Source organism: Aptenodytes patagonicus, chromosome 6, assembly GCF_965638725.1.
Source record: "Aptenodytes patagonicus chromosome 6, bAptPat1.pri.cur, whole genome shotgun sequence".
NCBI lineage: Eukaryota > Metazoa > Chordata > Aves > Sphenisciformes > Spheniscidae > Aptenodytes > Aptenodytes patagonicus.
In genome coordinates, this window is record NC_134954.1 from 17,946,452 (window position 1) to 17,962,367 (window position 15,916).

Consider the following 15,916-nt stretch of genomic DNA (forward strand, 5'->3'; position numbering starts at 1 on the left):
GGCCCTGCTGAGTGCAGAGACCCACTTTTGCTCGGTGTGCCAAACCTCGACGAGCTGCAGCAACGGCTGGGCAGGCAGCAAGCAGCATCCTGCCCAGCATGCTGCCCGGGGACATTAATGTGTGCAGTGCTGCAGAGCCCTCCCAACAGAGGACACTGCGACCAGTTCGCAAGCATTTTGTGGAAAGAAAGGGTATTTGAGCTATAAATTAATAAATACAATATTTGCACTGGATTAGGGTGAATTTCTCAACTCTATTCACATGTTAATCCTCACAAGACTGCATCCCTACTGTTTGATCCACTTTATTTGTAGAGAATAATAGCTTTCATATGACAGAAAGTAAGATGAGCTAATAAAATTACCAAGAAATGACATTCACTGAGCACACTGACCCAAGCAGTTATTTATTAACCATGCTAGTAGACCTAAAAATAGTTTTGATTGCATGTAATACCATCTATGCCAGCAATTAGTACAATAAATATAACTACTCAAACTAATAACAGCACATTCACCTAAATAACAGCAGATAGCAGGCTAATCCACTGTGTTTGAAAGCATCTTGTGAAACCACTTACTTTTTTATTTCACCCAGCCAAGAATCTGCACATTGTGAGAGAGCAATTGTCAAGAGCAGAAACAGATGCAACCGTTTAGAACTTATTAAATGTAATACCGATGAAATAGCCCTTTCAAGGGATCTCAGCTGTCTTTTTCTGCTCAGCCATAAAAATATTGAAACAAAATGTCCATATCCTCCTCTCTACTTACTTGTGGTTCTCACTTCTGAGAAGAATAAGGGATGACATTTATATCTTCACTCCAAGGCAGGTGAATATTAAGGACAGAGAATATAATTCTACACCACTTCAATAAATCACAATACATCATGAATTTGGCAATAATTCTATAATTCTAGAAGAAGATTTGCACAGGAAATATAATTTATACATCACATTTCCACAATAATTTCTTTATAACTTTTCTCTAATACCTTTGGTTGCAAACAGGTCTAACAAAACCATCAGGCTCATGTAGGTGTCATTAACGCTGGGGGGAATCACCCCATCTCCCTAGTCCATAAATTCCTCAAACGTTGCCGAGATCTTGAAGGTTTGGCATGAATGGGTAAAGATTAGGCTGCAGCTGGAGTCTTCTTTAAAAACATGAACTGGTCTCTTTTTGTATCACTTGTTTAATCCCAAACAAGCAGACAGGCAAGCAGAAGAAAAGAAAGAGGTTTTGGTCCGGGTCTGGCAGGAGCTCAGCAGTTCAGCTCCATCAGCTTCCCAGCAGTCAGTGTTTCCCTCAGGTGGGGATTTGGGTGGGCTGTGAGGATCAGGACTCATCCCATCACTTTCTACCAGTTTAAGATTAACTCCCACATGCCATCTGCAACCTTAAACTTCAGCAAAAGGACAAAAACACACTGAGGCCCTTGAAGAGAGCGGTGATTTAAATCACCTGTTAAGAGACAGGCACAGGCTGGAGCTGCTTCCTCCCGTTCACCCCCAACTCACGGTCCTGACAGACCTTCCCCCCGGCTCCGTTCCCTGCCCCACGCAGGAGGAGGAACCACCGATCTTTCCCTGTGGATGCCAAGCACAGCACAACAGAGTTACTCAGTTGACAAACGAGTCAGATGATGAAACACTGAGCTTCCACCACCACTACAGGCTCCGTGTGCAAGGTATCACCATCCCTCCGTTCAGGCAAGCAAAGCAGCATTCCCCAGGGAACAATTCTCCACCTGCAAACCTGTAAGTGATAGAGACCTCAGATAACTCAGCCAAGCTCCCACCTGGCTGAGAACACAGGCCATGCTGACACCCTGGCCCACAAGGGAGGAGTAGCTCAGGCGATCCTATTTCATGCAGCACACCCTGGAGGCCTTTTAGCTGGAGATCCCGAAGTATTTCATTTTCAGGGGTATTTTCAAATACCTCTAAGATAGGCACCAGGACGGAGGGGCAGGAGAGACTCTGTTCCCTGACACAAAGGCTGGAGTTAAGATCTACCTCCCTTCAAGAAAGTGCTATTTATAGCAGGTTGAATTTGAGCATCTCCTAAAATTCGAAGACTTGAATGAGTCTGGCAGGAAAAGCTCCGCAGGAGGTGAACAACATGGGCTGACGCTAGCTCCGGATCCTGTTTGTTTTCTTTTTTGTCCCAGCTCAGATCACGCCGCATCTTGCTTTGATACACTGGTTTCTCATACAGAGACCACCCTTTAAACAACTCCCCTCCACCAAACCAAACATGCTCCAAACTTGCAACAGTGGCTGAAGTCAAAGGCAAAACAAATTCTACCCGTTTCATTTTTGAACAGGCTCTTTGATTACCGAGAACAGAGAGAATTGCTGCTGCTATAGAAACAGCAGCCACCAACCCGGAGACCATGCTTTGCTGCGGGCAGACCTGGAGATTGCTTAAATTGCGAGATGCGCCACGGTCCACATCCAGCTACCGTACCAGCCTAGAGGTCGTTTGTAAGGCCACGAAAATATCTAAAAATACGAGCCCATGCCCTGTTTCAAAACTTCTCAAAGCAGATACTTTTCTCCCAACAGATATGAGCAGGCAAGAGATGTTGGTAAATACAATGTTGCCCAAGCCTGGCTACAACTTGCTCTTGATTTCCTTATAAAACAAAATCATAGAATCACAGAATAGTTTGGGTTGGAAGGTACCTCTAAAGGTCATCTAGCCCAACCCCCCTGCTGTGGGACTTCTTCATCCTGCAGGGACATCTTCAACTAGAGCAGGTTGCTCAGAGCCCCGTCCAACCTGACCTGGAATGTTTCCAGGGATGGGGCATCCACCACCTCTCTGGGCAACCTGTGCCAGTGCTTCACCACCCTCAGCATAAAAAATGTCTTCCTTATATCTAGTCTAAATCTACCCCCCTTTAGTTAAAGCCATTCCCCCTTGTCCTGTCGCAACAGGCCCTGCTAAAAAGTTTGCCACCATCTTTTTTATAAGCCCCCTTTAAGTACTGATAGGCTGCAAGAAGGTCTCCCCGAAGCCTTCTCTTCTCGAGGCTGAACAACCCCAACTCTCTCAGCCTTTCTTCACAGGAGAGGTGTTCCATCCCCCTGATCATTTTCGTGGCCCTCCTCTGGACCCGCTCCAACAGGTCCGTGTCTTTCTTGTGCTGAGGGCTCCAGAGCTGGACGCAGTACTCCAGGTGGGGTCTCACCAGAGCAGAGTAGAGGGGCAGAATCACCTCCCTCGACCTGCTGGCCACGCTGCTTTTGATGCAGCCCAGGATACAATTAGCCTTCCGGGCTGTGAGCGCACGTTGCTGGCTCATGTCCAGCTTTTCATCCACCAGCACCCCCAAGTCCTTCTCGGCAGGGCTGCTCTCAATCCCTTCATGCCCCAGCCTGTATGGATATCAGGGGTTGCCCCGACCCAGGTGCAGGACCTTGCACTTGGCCTTGCAAGAACTTCATGAGGTTCACACAGGCCCACTTCTCGAGCTTGTCCAGGTCCCTCTGGATGGCATCCCATCCCTCTGGCGTGTCGACCGCACCACTCAGCTTGGTGTCATCTGCAAACTTGCTGAGGGTGCACTCGATCCCACTGTCTATGTCATTGATGAAGACATTAAACAGGACCGGTCCCAGTACGGACCTCTGCGGGACGCCACTCATCACCAACCTCCATCTGGACATTGAGCCGTTGACCACTACCCTCTGGATGCGACCACCTAACCAATTCCTCACCCACCGGACAGTCCACCCATCAAATCCGTACCTCTCCAGTTTAGAGAGAAGGATGTTGTGGGGGACCGTGTCAAAGGCCTTACAGAGGTCCAGATAGACGACATCTGTAGCCCTTCCCGTGTCCACTGATGCAGTCACTCCGTCATAGAAGGCCACTAGGTTAGTCAGGCAGGACTTGCCCTTGGTGAAGCTATGCTGGCTGTCTCGAATCACCTCCCTGTCCTCCATGTGCCTTAGCATAGCTTCCAGGAGGATCTGTGTCTTCCCAGGCACAGAGGTGAGACTGACTGGCCTGTAGTTCCCCGGGTCTTCCTTTTTTCCCTTTTTAAAAATGGGGCTTATGTTTCCCCTTTTCCAGTCAGTGGGAACTTCACCAGACTGCCACGACTTCTCAAATACGATGAGTAGTGGCTTAGCAACTTCATCCACCAGTTCCCTCAGGACCCGCGGATGGATCTCGTCAGGTCCCATGGACTTGTGCACCTTCAGGTGCCTTAGATTGTCTCAAACATGATCTTCTCCCACAATGGGCGGCTCTTCATTCTCCCAGTCCCCGCCTTTGCCTTCTGCGGCTTGGGCAGTAAGGCTCGAGCACTTGTCAGTGAAGACTGAGGCAAAGAAGTCATCGAGTACCTCCGCCTTCTCCGTGTCCCAGGTAACCAGGTCTCCCGTTTCGTTCCGGAGAGGGCCCACATTTTCCCTTGTCTTCCTTTTATCTCCGACATACCTATAGAAGCTTTTCTCGTTGTCCTTGACATCCTTGGCCAGATAATTCATCTAATCCATTGGAAACTTAGTGCTACCTATCCCACCACTGCCTAGTTTGAGTGTGGAAAAGGGACCCAGTACCTCTGCACTAAACCTCTGGGTTATAACATTACAAAACAACATTCAAAGCTGAAACAGCAAATACCTAAATCCTCCTTCACTCCCATGGGCTTTAACTGTTCTCCATCATCTCTGCAGACACTCATGGCAATACTGTAAACCAGGGACTACTAAAAATAAAAGATCTCTTCAGATACCAAAGGGGTAAATACTGTTCTAGAGACAAATTTAAAGGATTTTATTAAAGAGAGATTGTTTTGGTGAGCAGTGTTTAAATAAAAAAAAAAAAAAAAAAAAAGCTGAGTAACCAAGTGAAAAAAATTACTGTATTTCCTTAGGAAAAACCCACTCATGTTGTAAATTGCAGTAATTAAAAAAGCAAACAAATAAAATGCTGTATTTATGCAGTGATTTGAAGAAAAGCTGTTTAAAAACAAACATTAATGTGTTTGCCAAGAAACATGTATACATCTAGATTAATTCTTTATGATGAGTAATTGAATTTATTGCACATAATTAACGAATAAGTGAAAAGTTCTGATATTTCAAGTGTTTAATTACAAAGAGATAACAAATCTAGGTTTTTTTTTTTTACCATCCTTAAGTTTTCACACAAGCTATTTAAAAGAAATTATTAAAACACCACAGAAACCTGACTTTACGATTATTTCTATAAACTTTTGCTTACTGTAAGTCAGCCCTGCCAAGGGAAGCAAACTGCGGGGCAGCAGTCAGAGCTCACTGCCGCAGCCGATGCTGTCCGAAGCCGGCCAGCCCCAGGGAGCGGACCACGATTTCCCATGGACGAGGAGACGGAGGGCTACAGAAACCAGCTCACGTGAGAAGGAATTTGGCATTCACCTGCATCATGTTTAGGTCAAAACGTCAGCAGCCTTCAGACGCACGGTACAGGTAACAGCCTGGCCGAACTTCACCTTTCCAGGGGGTGGACTAGCAATCTGCAGCATATTTAGCTCAGTCTAAGAACAGATTATGCCATAAACTGCTGAACTGCACCAGCAAACGCTTCATGAATAACACAAAATCATTCCAATTACAAATCAGAAACATCCCGAGTTAAATTCGGGGCTCCCACTCATGCTTCGGGCTGCAGCAACACCACTGACCTGTTAGAAAAGGGCCGCACAGACTGAAAGGGCTGTATTCAATTAAGAAAACTCCTGGTAATATCAGAAAGAATTAAAACATTTATTGGGCATAAATATATTACATATACACTACAGATACAGTTAAGTCTTACATACATAGTGTAGTATTTGCAAAATCTATACATTAAAATTGATATGGCAGTTTTAATACAATGCATATGAAATAGTCTAAAATTTACAATACAAGAAAACGTATGATTTTTTTTTTTTTTTAAGTTGAAAAGCTTGGAATGTATGTTCCCATAGTGAGGTAAAAACATTTTATTTTTTTCAATTTAAAGAACTGTGCAAGGATAAGGTTCATACACATTCAGTTAGGGCACTTTTCAATCATGACACCGAATACTGAGCTACTGTAGCCAACAGACAGGATTAGAAAACATTTCAAGTTCATAAAGGAAAAGGCAGAACGATATAAAAACAGCTCTCTCCTTCCTTAAGGGTTTTAAATATTTAGTCTTTCATTCCACCTTTTTTGTTGTTGCTGTTTGTAATTTCTTTGAGAGCAGAGAGCCCTCGGGTTGGATTCAACGCCTGGTATTGCTGGACCAAAGGGCATAAAGATGTATGGGAACAGACAAGGCATCAGCAAACGGTGGGCCAGCGGTAACGCACATCAGAACAGGAATGGTTTAAGGTCCGTGATGCTTTATTTTGTTGTTAATATATGAACGACAATCAAATCACTATGGCGGAATATACAAACTAAAAGAATGTGAAATTAACTTATTTAGGGCCTGTCCCAACTCCTACAGAATACTTGCTCTGATAACCTCAGGGTTGGACTGGGCGTTCTCGTTAGTGTGATTGTAGGAGACACCAAGCAAATTGGCAATGACAGAAACGCTTCAAGTGTAACTGATTGCTTTTTTCTGCACTTCTGCTCGCTGCTTTTAGTATCATTTGTATTTCAAACTTTCAAAATCGATCAAATCATCTAAAGCAAGGTGGGTTTTTTTTTCTTTTTTTATTAGAGCAGGTTTTTTTAAAAAGGTGTCAAGCTTGGATTTCATAGCAGCACTGCTGAAACCATATTCCAAAAATAAAAAAAGGGAATCTATTCAAATTTCTGGGCTTCCAAACTAGCAGTCTTTTCATTGTTTGAAAAAATACACTCTTTTCCCCTCCATTGAAGACAGCTGTATATGCTTTGCTCACAAAATACAGATGCAAGGTCACAAAGTTTCATATCACAAATAAATTTAAATAAGATGTAAATAAATTTGACAAGCCATGACTTTGGCAAAAACAAAAAAATATATATATTTAGCTCAATGCCATTAGTTTGCAAGGCTAAATTAAACTAATTATAGTCAATAACAAAATACAGAACATTTCTAATATTTGCTACATCTAGAGAGGCACACAGAATAATTCATTGATCTTAGCACTTTCTTTCCAGAGATGATTATGTTTTTTGGATACATGTAAACGTTTGAATCACTGATAATGTTTTTTTTGGCATTTAATGTACTAGATGCTCCCATCTTCAGAAACACAAGAAAATGTAAGAAGATTAATAATACTAGGAATGCTGCCAGGTAAAAAGTTGACCTAAAGTACAACAGTATAAAACAGACAAAATATAACATGCTACGGGGAGGGTGGGGAGAGGGATTAGTACATAAGTACACTTTTTATTTTTTATTTTTTACAATAAATAAAAGATTGCACTGTAATTGGTATTTAAAGTACTGTATGCAGTATATAGTATAAATAAACCTAAAACAAAAATAATGTTGTTTTTTCCCCATTACTTTGGTTAAGGGAATATTATGCTAGTACAGGACACTGAATCTTAGACAATGGAGACAGAGCACAAAATAGCTAGGACAAAAGCAAAACCAAGTAGCAAAAATATACAAAAACAAGAGGCAGGGAAATACACTGTGTCTGTTGCACCCTTTTGGAATCTATTTGCACCTCCAGCTCATTTATGTCCCTGAGGTACTCGCACAATGTTGACTTAATATAAATAATCCAATGATTGAAGAGTTAAAATTCTAGTATCTCGATGGATTAAAATGTGTATCTTGGAAGGGGCAGGCAGGAGGAGGGGGGACATTCCCATCAACGCAGGAGACTTGTCTGAATTTTGCCATGTACCAAGTTATTTCAATTAGCCCTGTGGTAAGAATAGCACAGACACCCATTTAAGGTATTTAAAATAAACAGATCTCATTTCTGATACCCTCCAAAAAAGTTCCATAAAATGGATACCCCTCCAAAAAATAATAATAATAATTAAAAAAAAAGATCAACTGACAGTAAAGTTTGCTTACATCGAGTGTAAATCTCACCTAATTCAGTAGAGGCAGTAAGCTGTCACCAGCTCTATAATCATATAAATCAGGCTGAACATAATAGAATAGTATCTAGTATTAGATTAGGAATAGTTATATACAGTGACAAACAGACAAGTTAAAGCAGCTTTTAAATCGCTGAACATGGGAATAACTAACTATTGCACAATGCCCTCTTACTTAAAATTACTGCTAGGAATCAAAATGGTAAAAAAAAAATCTATAATGCTTCATAATTTATATGCAGTTTGGTTATTTGATTTCTTATACAGGCAGTTTATAGTGTTGTAACTGTAAAAATAACAGATAATTAAAAAGGTTTTTCAACTGCAGGATATTGTTCCGATTTAAATGCACAAAACAGTTAAAATAACAACTTATGTTTTACCTTGAAAAAACTGGGGCAAATGTAGTGAATAATTCATAGGCGATATTGCTAATACTGTTCAAGGAAATCCTGGTACTGTTGACTAACACTGTATTCTAGTCTTACCACTATACACACTTGTGACTAATGTTTAGAAGGAAAGAGAAGAGACAAAAAAGTGACTCATTATTAAAATTTTCTAAATAGTAAGATAAAATAAGAGACTGTATGAACTTCAGTGAAAAAAAACAAAACAACATTGAAAAGGCAAATTGGTGACAATTTTGAAACTGTGAAGGAAAAAAAAAAATCTTGCTTTTGGTATCTGGTTTGCTTGTTTCTCCAGTTTGACCACTTCCTAGTTTTGAATTTCAAAAAGGTGCATCAAAACACTGATTTATCTTTCTTCAAGCTAGAACTGTAAAAACAAGAGAAGTATATAAAATGTATGGTAGAACAAAAGGATTTCAAAAAAAGGAATATCTGAATAAATGTGTGGATTATAATGCGTAGCATTAGTTAAATTTGTATCTCAAACTTCCATTGAATTCTCTACTTCATAAAGAAGTATTGTAATATACAGGCAAATATAACTGACAAACTTGCAAAGCCAAGAACAATGAGGGCTGCAAACTGTTCATCAGTAGGAATCATGCTCTTTATCTTAGGATCATCTATGCTTCCCATTTCTCCTGCAAGCATGATCTCATTTCGCTGAAGCATAAAGGCAACGGATGGGCTGAAAGGTCCACTAAGTTCCTGTGAGGTATCCAAGCACCGGCGGCAGACGCAGACGCGAAACCGATAGTCTGTGTTGACTTGAAGGCCTGAGATGTGGAATGTGGTCTCTTCTCCCTTGTACACCTTCAAAACAAAACAGCAAGCACAGTCAAATACAAAGAGTGAGACAACCTCCTCCTCCTTTCACAGCATCAAACAATTTAAAAATATAGTAACGTTAGATTTTGCAAGGATTTGGGCCAGAAAGTTAGGTCAAGTCTGAGTCTTGTAAGGAAACATTGCTGCAGCTCTCAAGGGAAGAACTCACTAGGTCAATGCAGGTTTTGGAAAGAGAGAGGCGTGTGAGGACTACGTAAGAGACATCCAACCATGAGAGGTCTCAACACAGTGTGTTCAACAGAGTCAGTGCACACAAGGACAGACAAGACTTCAGATGATATATCAACCATAAGACGTACTCATCTTTTGTGGGTGCGATAAATACTACAAACATATTTCTGTACTCTTAAAATGTGACTATATGCCTAAAACATATCTAAGACGTAAGCACTGTGTTTGGCCCCAAAAGGAAGAAAACCTGCAAACTAAGGTTATTAGAAGACGTTCACTGTACAATCATAAAATTGGTTACAAGTATTATTTTAATGTGCTTTCCTCACATTTCTCTCGAGAGTCAGCAATTTCGCCAGAAATTACACTTTCAGAATTGTGGGAACAATAAAATATTATTAAGGTATAAAAAAGCTCCTCTTGGTTGCACTGTATTTGGTTCTTTAGCAATCCAAACCCACCACATATTTATGTTAATTAAATGTAGGTACCGTATGACTCAGAGAGCATGAGTCACAATATGAAAAGGAAAGAGAACTGAGTATCTAAGAGACAGTTTTGCGACTTAAATGGCAAAAGACCACTGGAAACATTTACAAACTCTGAAAACAAATAACCAGTCAACAATTTATATAACGGAGGGTTGTTGAAACTGGTATTTTATGAAATGAAAAACATGTCACAAAGCGCCTGTGTCTGCTGGGAAAAAAAAAAAATCCTGAACTTCAGATACTACTTTTTTTGCTCATTTAGCTGGTTTCCTTCTCCTCGCTGCGGGAGCAGAAGGCTGAGAGCATCGCTGTTCTCCCGGAGGTAAGAACTCAACTTAGAAAAGGGTAACAAGAGGGAAATTAAACCTGAGCCGATAGAGGACTTCCTGTGCGTTACTCTGGAGTAAGAAATACAGGATGAAAAAGAAGAGACATGCTCAGCTAAATACCACTTAAAGAGTCCAGATTTCCTGCCCATGCTTGCCCCTGAGACTCATCCCTCAGTTAAAAAGCCAGTCGCCGATTTCTTGAGAAGGTCTGGGACAAAAGATTAAGGTTTTTCTTTCATTCGTTCTCTCCCCTCCTTTTAAACTTTCACAGTTTTTCCAAATACAGTTTGAATGATGGTGACTCTGAGTTTCCAGATTAAGTAGAAGTCCTCTAACTGGCTCATGTGTCTTGGCCCCAAGGCATAAATCAAGAAGCAATGTTTAAACAAAATTATTTTACCTTCCTCAAGTATGCTCAGCATTCACAGGAAGTTCACTCTAGCTCAAGTGACAGGAATACAACAAATTCATACCGTAAATCTCTGCAATTAACCACAGCTATGCACTGTTGCCTTTCTTGTTGTCTTTGCTTGTCTTCCCAATGCCAATGAGAAGTGAGTCATTAAGTTACAGTAATACAGTAATTGCAGGGAAAACAAAACTGCAAGTGCTGTAGTGGTCCGTAGAAATCATGTGAAGGTTGAAACATCTGTTTGCAAAGCGTACCTCATACCAAGAACGTCTCTGCCACTCTGTTTTCCAATGGCAATTCCATTTCTAACACCCACCTGTTGTGGTCAACTGTCCTCCACCTACTCCATCATCAATGCTACATCTTGTAGGTGGTTAATACTTCAGTTTACTCCCAAATATAAATGATCATGCAAAGAAAAGTTGCATGCATTTGGCACGTAAATGTAGGTTCAGCAAGTAATTAAAAAAGGATGTGTTCTTCCACAGGACCAGAGTCAGGATTCTTCTACTTGGAGGACTTATCTAACTCCCATTTCTTTGGACTCTGAGACATGATAACTCAAAGCACCTATCCTTACAAAACAACTGTAAGCAAGTTATGTTTTTTGATGCTGTTGTAATTATTAATTTCATTTCAAAATGTATAATCAGAAGAGCTCTAGATGCCTTTGCCACAAATGAACCTTTGCAACCAATACGACCACTTCTAAAACAAAATAAAAATCCAGTAAAATCCAAATAATGACATTTAATAAAAATTTTACAATCTAATCATGAATTACACTTAACAGATACTAGGGATGGGATATATACAACCTGTCTTTGCATTGAAAAAAACTGTCCAGTTAATTGTTTTTTTTTTACTTGTTTTGTTCTGTCAGGGTGGTGAATACCAGTGTAACTGGAGGCTAAGTTTGGCTAAATCAAAGACCTGCATCTTCATTACAGTCTAATAGATATAGATGACTAAGTTCACTCAAGCCAGCTAGTCAACAGCACTTCTCAGAAAAAGGCCAGACAGTCAAGTGAGAGAAGAGTGCATCGTTAAAGTTTGAAAACCAGTCAAAAGTACATTGAATACATGAATTAATATCCACTAATGATAAAGACAAAACATTTCCTGCACTAGAGCTAGGAAGGTGGTGGAAATCGTCCTGCTTTCAGTGGTTTGATGAGTATTTAGCACCAGTGGATCTATGTCCTTTCTCAGTAACAGGTAAAAAATTATCGTGCTTAATTGTCATTCACTTCTGACAGTAGCCTCTGTATCCTCCACAACTGGCTGTGGCAAGCACCTTGGAGACACTACGGGCTCCAGCTCAATTTTGTCTGCGTTAGTATCTGTAGGACCAGGCTAAGCCAACGCAGGATGCCCTCAGCACAAAGATATATGCTTGGTTGTGAACACAGTTACACTCTGTGAATGGACTTCACGTACACAACAGAGAGGAAAAAAAATTAATTTGACAATTATGTATAAGGTCTTTAAATTTGCTAAACAGATATTAAACCAAATATGACTGTGTAAAGCAGCATACTTTTTAAATATGTAGCACATTATGCTTTGGTGGCCAACAAGTCAAAGTAAAGCGGCTATCCAATTTATCACTTTCGGTTCCTAAAAACAGCTTTTCTGTTTAGGTACCTGAGAGTATAATAAAAACATGATGAGCTTTTTGCCTGGCTCCCTCAATGAAAATATCATCACAAGTAATAAACTGCTGCTGAAGCCTCTTATGGCATTTGATCCTACTGATCAAGCCAGACAGCTCAGAGAATTCCCGTAGGCAAGTATTTCTCAATTTCACCGATGTCATTAAATAATTCCAAACCCCCTCCATCTTTTCCAAATAATAAAAATGACAGCCACAATTGCCCTATAAGTGACAAACTGGAAAGTGTAAGATAACCTTACCTGGTTGTTGCACTCCACTGCAATAACCAGTGTATTTAATAATTAATAAAAGCCTATTTTGTATGGTGATAAGATGACCAACAATCAGAGGCAGGCTTCAATCTATTTAGAAGGCATGCCCACTTGAAAGGTTTAATTTCTTCTAAGTCATCTGACAGTTTTCTCTTTAAGAAACTAACTGGGCTTATTATTTTATCCAGACTCAAAACCAGCTTCCCTCACTCCACTGCTGAGATGCTCACAAACCCTTAAGAGTTGTGTGGACAGCCTTGTCTCCTCAACAAAGCAAATCAGAGTCTCTCAGATCACCTTCCATGAGGTGGGCCGCACTGAAAAACTCTAACGAAAGGAAATTATTTGCTCTGTCTCATGACGCAAAATTGGCATCAGGAGGCACAGAAAATACTCAACACTAAATGCCAGTGCGTACTGTACAATTATGTTGTATTTTGGCATGCAACCAGTACAAGTGCCTTTGACTTGCTATTTAAAATAAAGAAGGAAAAACCATTTTTTGCTGATTTACACAAATTAACAGTGCACTGAATGTGTTTCAGAGATTGGGTGTCTACAGAGTCTGAAACAAAGAAAAAACAATAATAAAAATTAGAGCTTGGTAAGACCGACTGGGTTTTCCCAGGCATCCACCTCTCGGTGCAGACCCGAGCAGGCTTCCCACTGCATTGCTGAGGGATTTTTACACACCCAGTGTATCCTACCCATATCTTTTCTTCTTTTGGAAAGCATTTGGGGACAGTTTTCTCCCAGAAGAGATGTGGCAGAAGCTGATGAAACATTGTTGCCTCCAAATTCTCGGAAATTTCAAAGGTAGAACATTTTGCCTCACTGGCAAACGATTTAAGGATAAAGACGCTTTAAAACTCAGCTCTCATTTCCCACGGACAGGTCTTATGAAGAGCTGGCTCCTTGGTGATTCGATCCCCAGAGCAGCTCAATTGGGAAACTAAAACTTAGGTTGCCGAGTGTTACGACTGTTATCCCAAGCTTCAGCTCCTGCGCTGCACAACCCAGCCCGCTCCCCGAGCTCCAGATTAAAACTGTGCAAAGCTGGAAACAATTTTAACACACCTGAAAGCTAAGTTCTAATTAAGTAAGCTTTGCTAGACGAAACTCTAAAACAGAAAAACAGACCTGGGCCACCGATTCCTGCAATCTGCCGTGATTTACATCCTGATTTGTAAACAAGGAAAATTTGATTTCCTAAAAAGAACTGTAATGTCATAAGGCCATTGCTTTTTGAAGTATCCAAATAGATAAAGCGTACAAATACAAAAAAAGGAACACATCGCTTAAGAAACAGGAAAGGGAGTATTTAATATTTTTTTAACACACTTTTTAGGGAGCTAAATTGTTATCTGTTTAGCTCCTGCAAATCCAGTTCTTCAGACAATTCTCAGCGGAGAAGTATTTACAATGTGTTCTCCCAGAGAAGGGCAGGGATGGCTATAGGCCCAGTCTGAAAAAAAAGGGCTTTTGAATACTTTGACACCACCTCTGCTAGGTCAAATGGTGGAGGAGCAGTGGCTTTTGGGAGGTGGAGGGCTGCATACATTGGGCTACAGGTGGGGGGAGACAGCTCAGATGTGATGATCTAGAGAGAAACTATAGCTTTAACCAAAAGCCCATCAGTGGCTGACGTTGCAGCAGAGGAAGGAAATGCTAAAATGATTTAGCTTATTTTATAAGTTAATGAGGATGATTACTTTCTATAACTTGTATTTGTTTCTACAACATAAACGAGGTGCAAGTACAGACCGGTGAGCTGCTCCTAGGTGTTCTTAGATCTCTCAAGAGCATCATCTCTAGGATGGCATACACAGCAATAGATTAACAAGGAGCTCAAACTTTGAGAGTTAAGAGATGACAGTAAGACTTTGTTTTCTCCTACTCATGTTTTATTTCATAATGAGTTTTCTATATTTCTATATTTATTCACTTTAGATGCAAAACACACTATAAAGGTGTAATGATGCCCTACTTTATACTGGGCCACAGGCAGTCCCAGAAAAATCAGTGCTGTGTACTAAAGATCTATGCTGTGTGAATAAGGGAAGTGAAATATGGCCACTTATTTCAACGTGCACCTGACTCACTACTTCATGCTTAGTCAGCACAAACTGCCCAGGTGGATTTTCTCTTCTATTAATGAAATTAATATGGGAGAACATCACATTCTGCACCTTCTGAAGGGCTTCCTAGCAAAGAGCTGGATCAAGATCTGTTACGCAAAATTTTCCCAGAAATAGGAATTGAGTGTCACAACCATGCCGCCTGAGTAAGGACTTGTGTGAGCTTTCTTACTGAGTCCACTGAGACTCCATGCTCGACACCGTGTCACACTCTGTGCACAACTGTTCCCCAAATAGTCATGCAACATAGTCGCATTTTGAAAAGTCAAACACAATCATCATTAAAAAGTTGTAAGTCAGTTTGCATGATGATAGGATCTTCCTTTTCCAAGCTTTTATTTGGATGAAAAGACTAAAATCTACCATGTAAAGCATACAAAGTTCTTGTCAATAAAATACCATCACACCAGTTTAAAATACATAACACTGTATGAATGCTAAGCCAGTATCAGAAAAGACATCTTGACATCTTCCCGATATGTTTGTCAGAATAACAGTATCTTTGTAAAATTTCCTGAGGGAGAAACATAGACATGTATCAAACATTCTCCCATTCCCTACACAAAGAAAAAGATTGACCTGCATCATCATCTTGATTTCTGCCGTGCATAGTCACCTCTATAGACGGTAATGCTTAGTAAATGCTTTATCCTTTAACTGGTTTGTTCTGCTCCAGGAGATACATGCACATGAACTTAAGACTCACAAGCTTTACTCATTTAAACACTGAAAGCAAGAATTAGAGCTTTAAGATAAAATGAGGAAACTGGTTTGGGTCACCTATCAGCTGTATTCATCTGAAGTAAATCAACTGGGAGCAGACAGGGAGACATGGCTCCATGGATTTGTAACATGTCTCCCTAGTTAAAACTATTCAAGGCCTTACCTTAATTGCCTTTAAATTGCTGCAAATAAAGTGATCTATTGACAGGATTACAGGCTTGCAACAGAGAAACAGCTTTATATGTTCATTAGTGGAAAAGTTTCAATTTTAAGGTAATTTAAAAAGTGGATTTTTATTCTATGAAACTCTTCTTATCTGCATTTGTGCTGGTGTAAAACATGTCGCAGAACAACTGTGTCCTGGAGGGTGAGTGAAGGTGAAAGCATCGGAAGATGAGCGACCCTACATGTGATATGAAGTCCTG

General features: G+C 40.6%; 1 protein-coding gene across 1 annotated transcript in view; it reads right to left on the reverse strand.

The window, feature by feature from the left end:
• Positions 1-5,747: 5,747 nt before the first annotated feature.
• The window catches only part of FNDC3B (fibronectin type III domain containing 3B), a 218,161-nt gene continuing 207,992 nt past the window's right edge, over positions 5,748-15,916 (reverse strand). Inside the window, exon 26 of the mRNA XM_076341361.1 lies at positions 5,748-9,262. Within this exon, the coding sequence (XP_076197476.1) occupies positions 8,951-9,262 (312 nt within the window). The 3' untranslated portion in view covers positions 5,748-8,950. The remainder of the gene's footprint in view (positions 9,263-15,916) is intronic.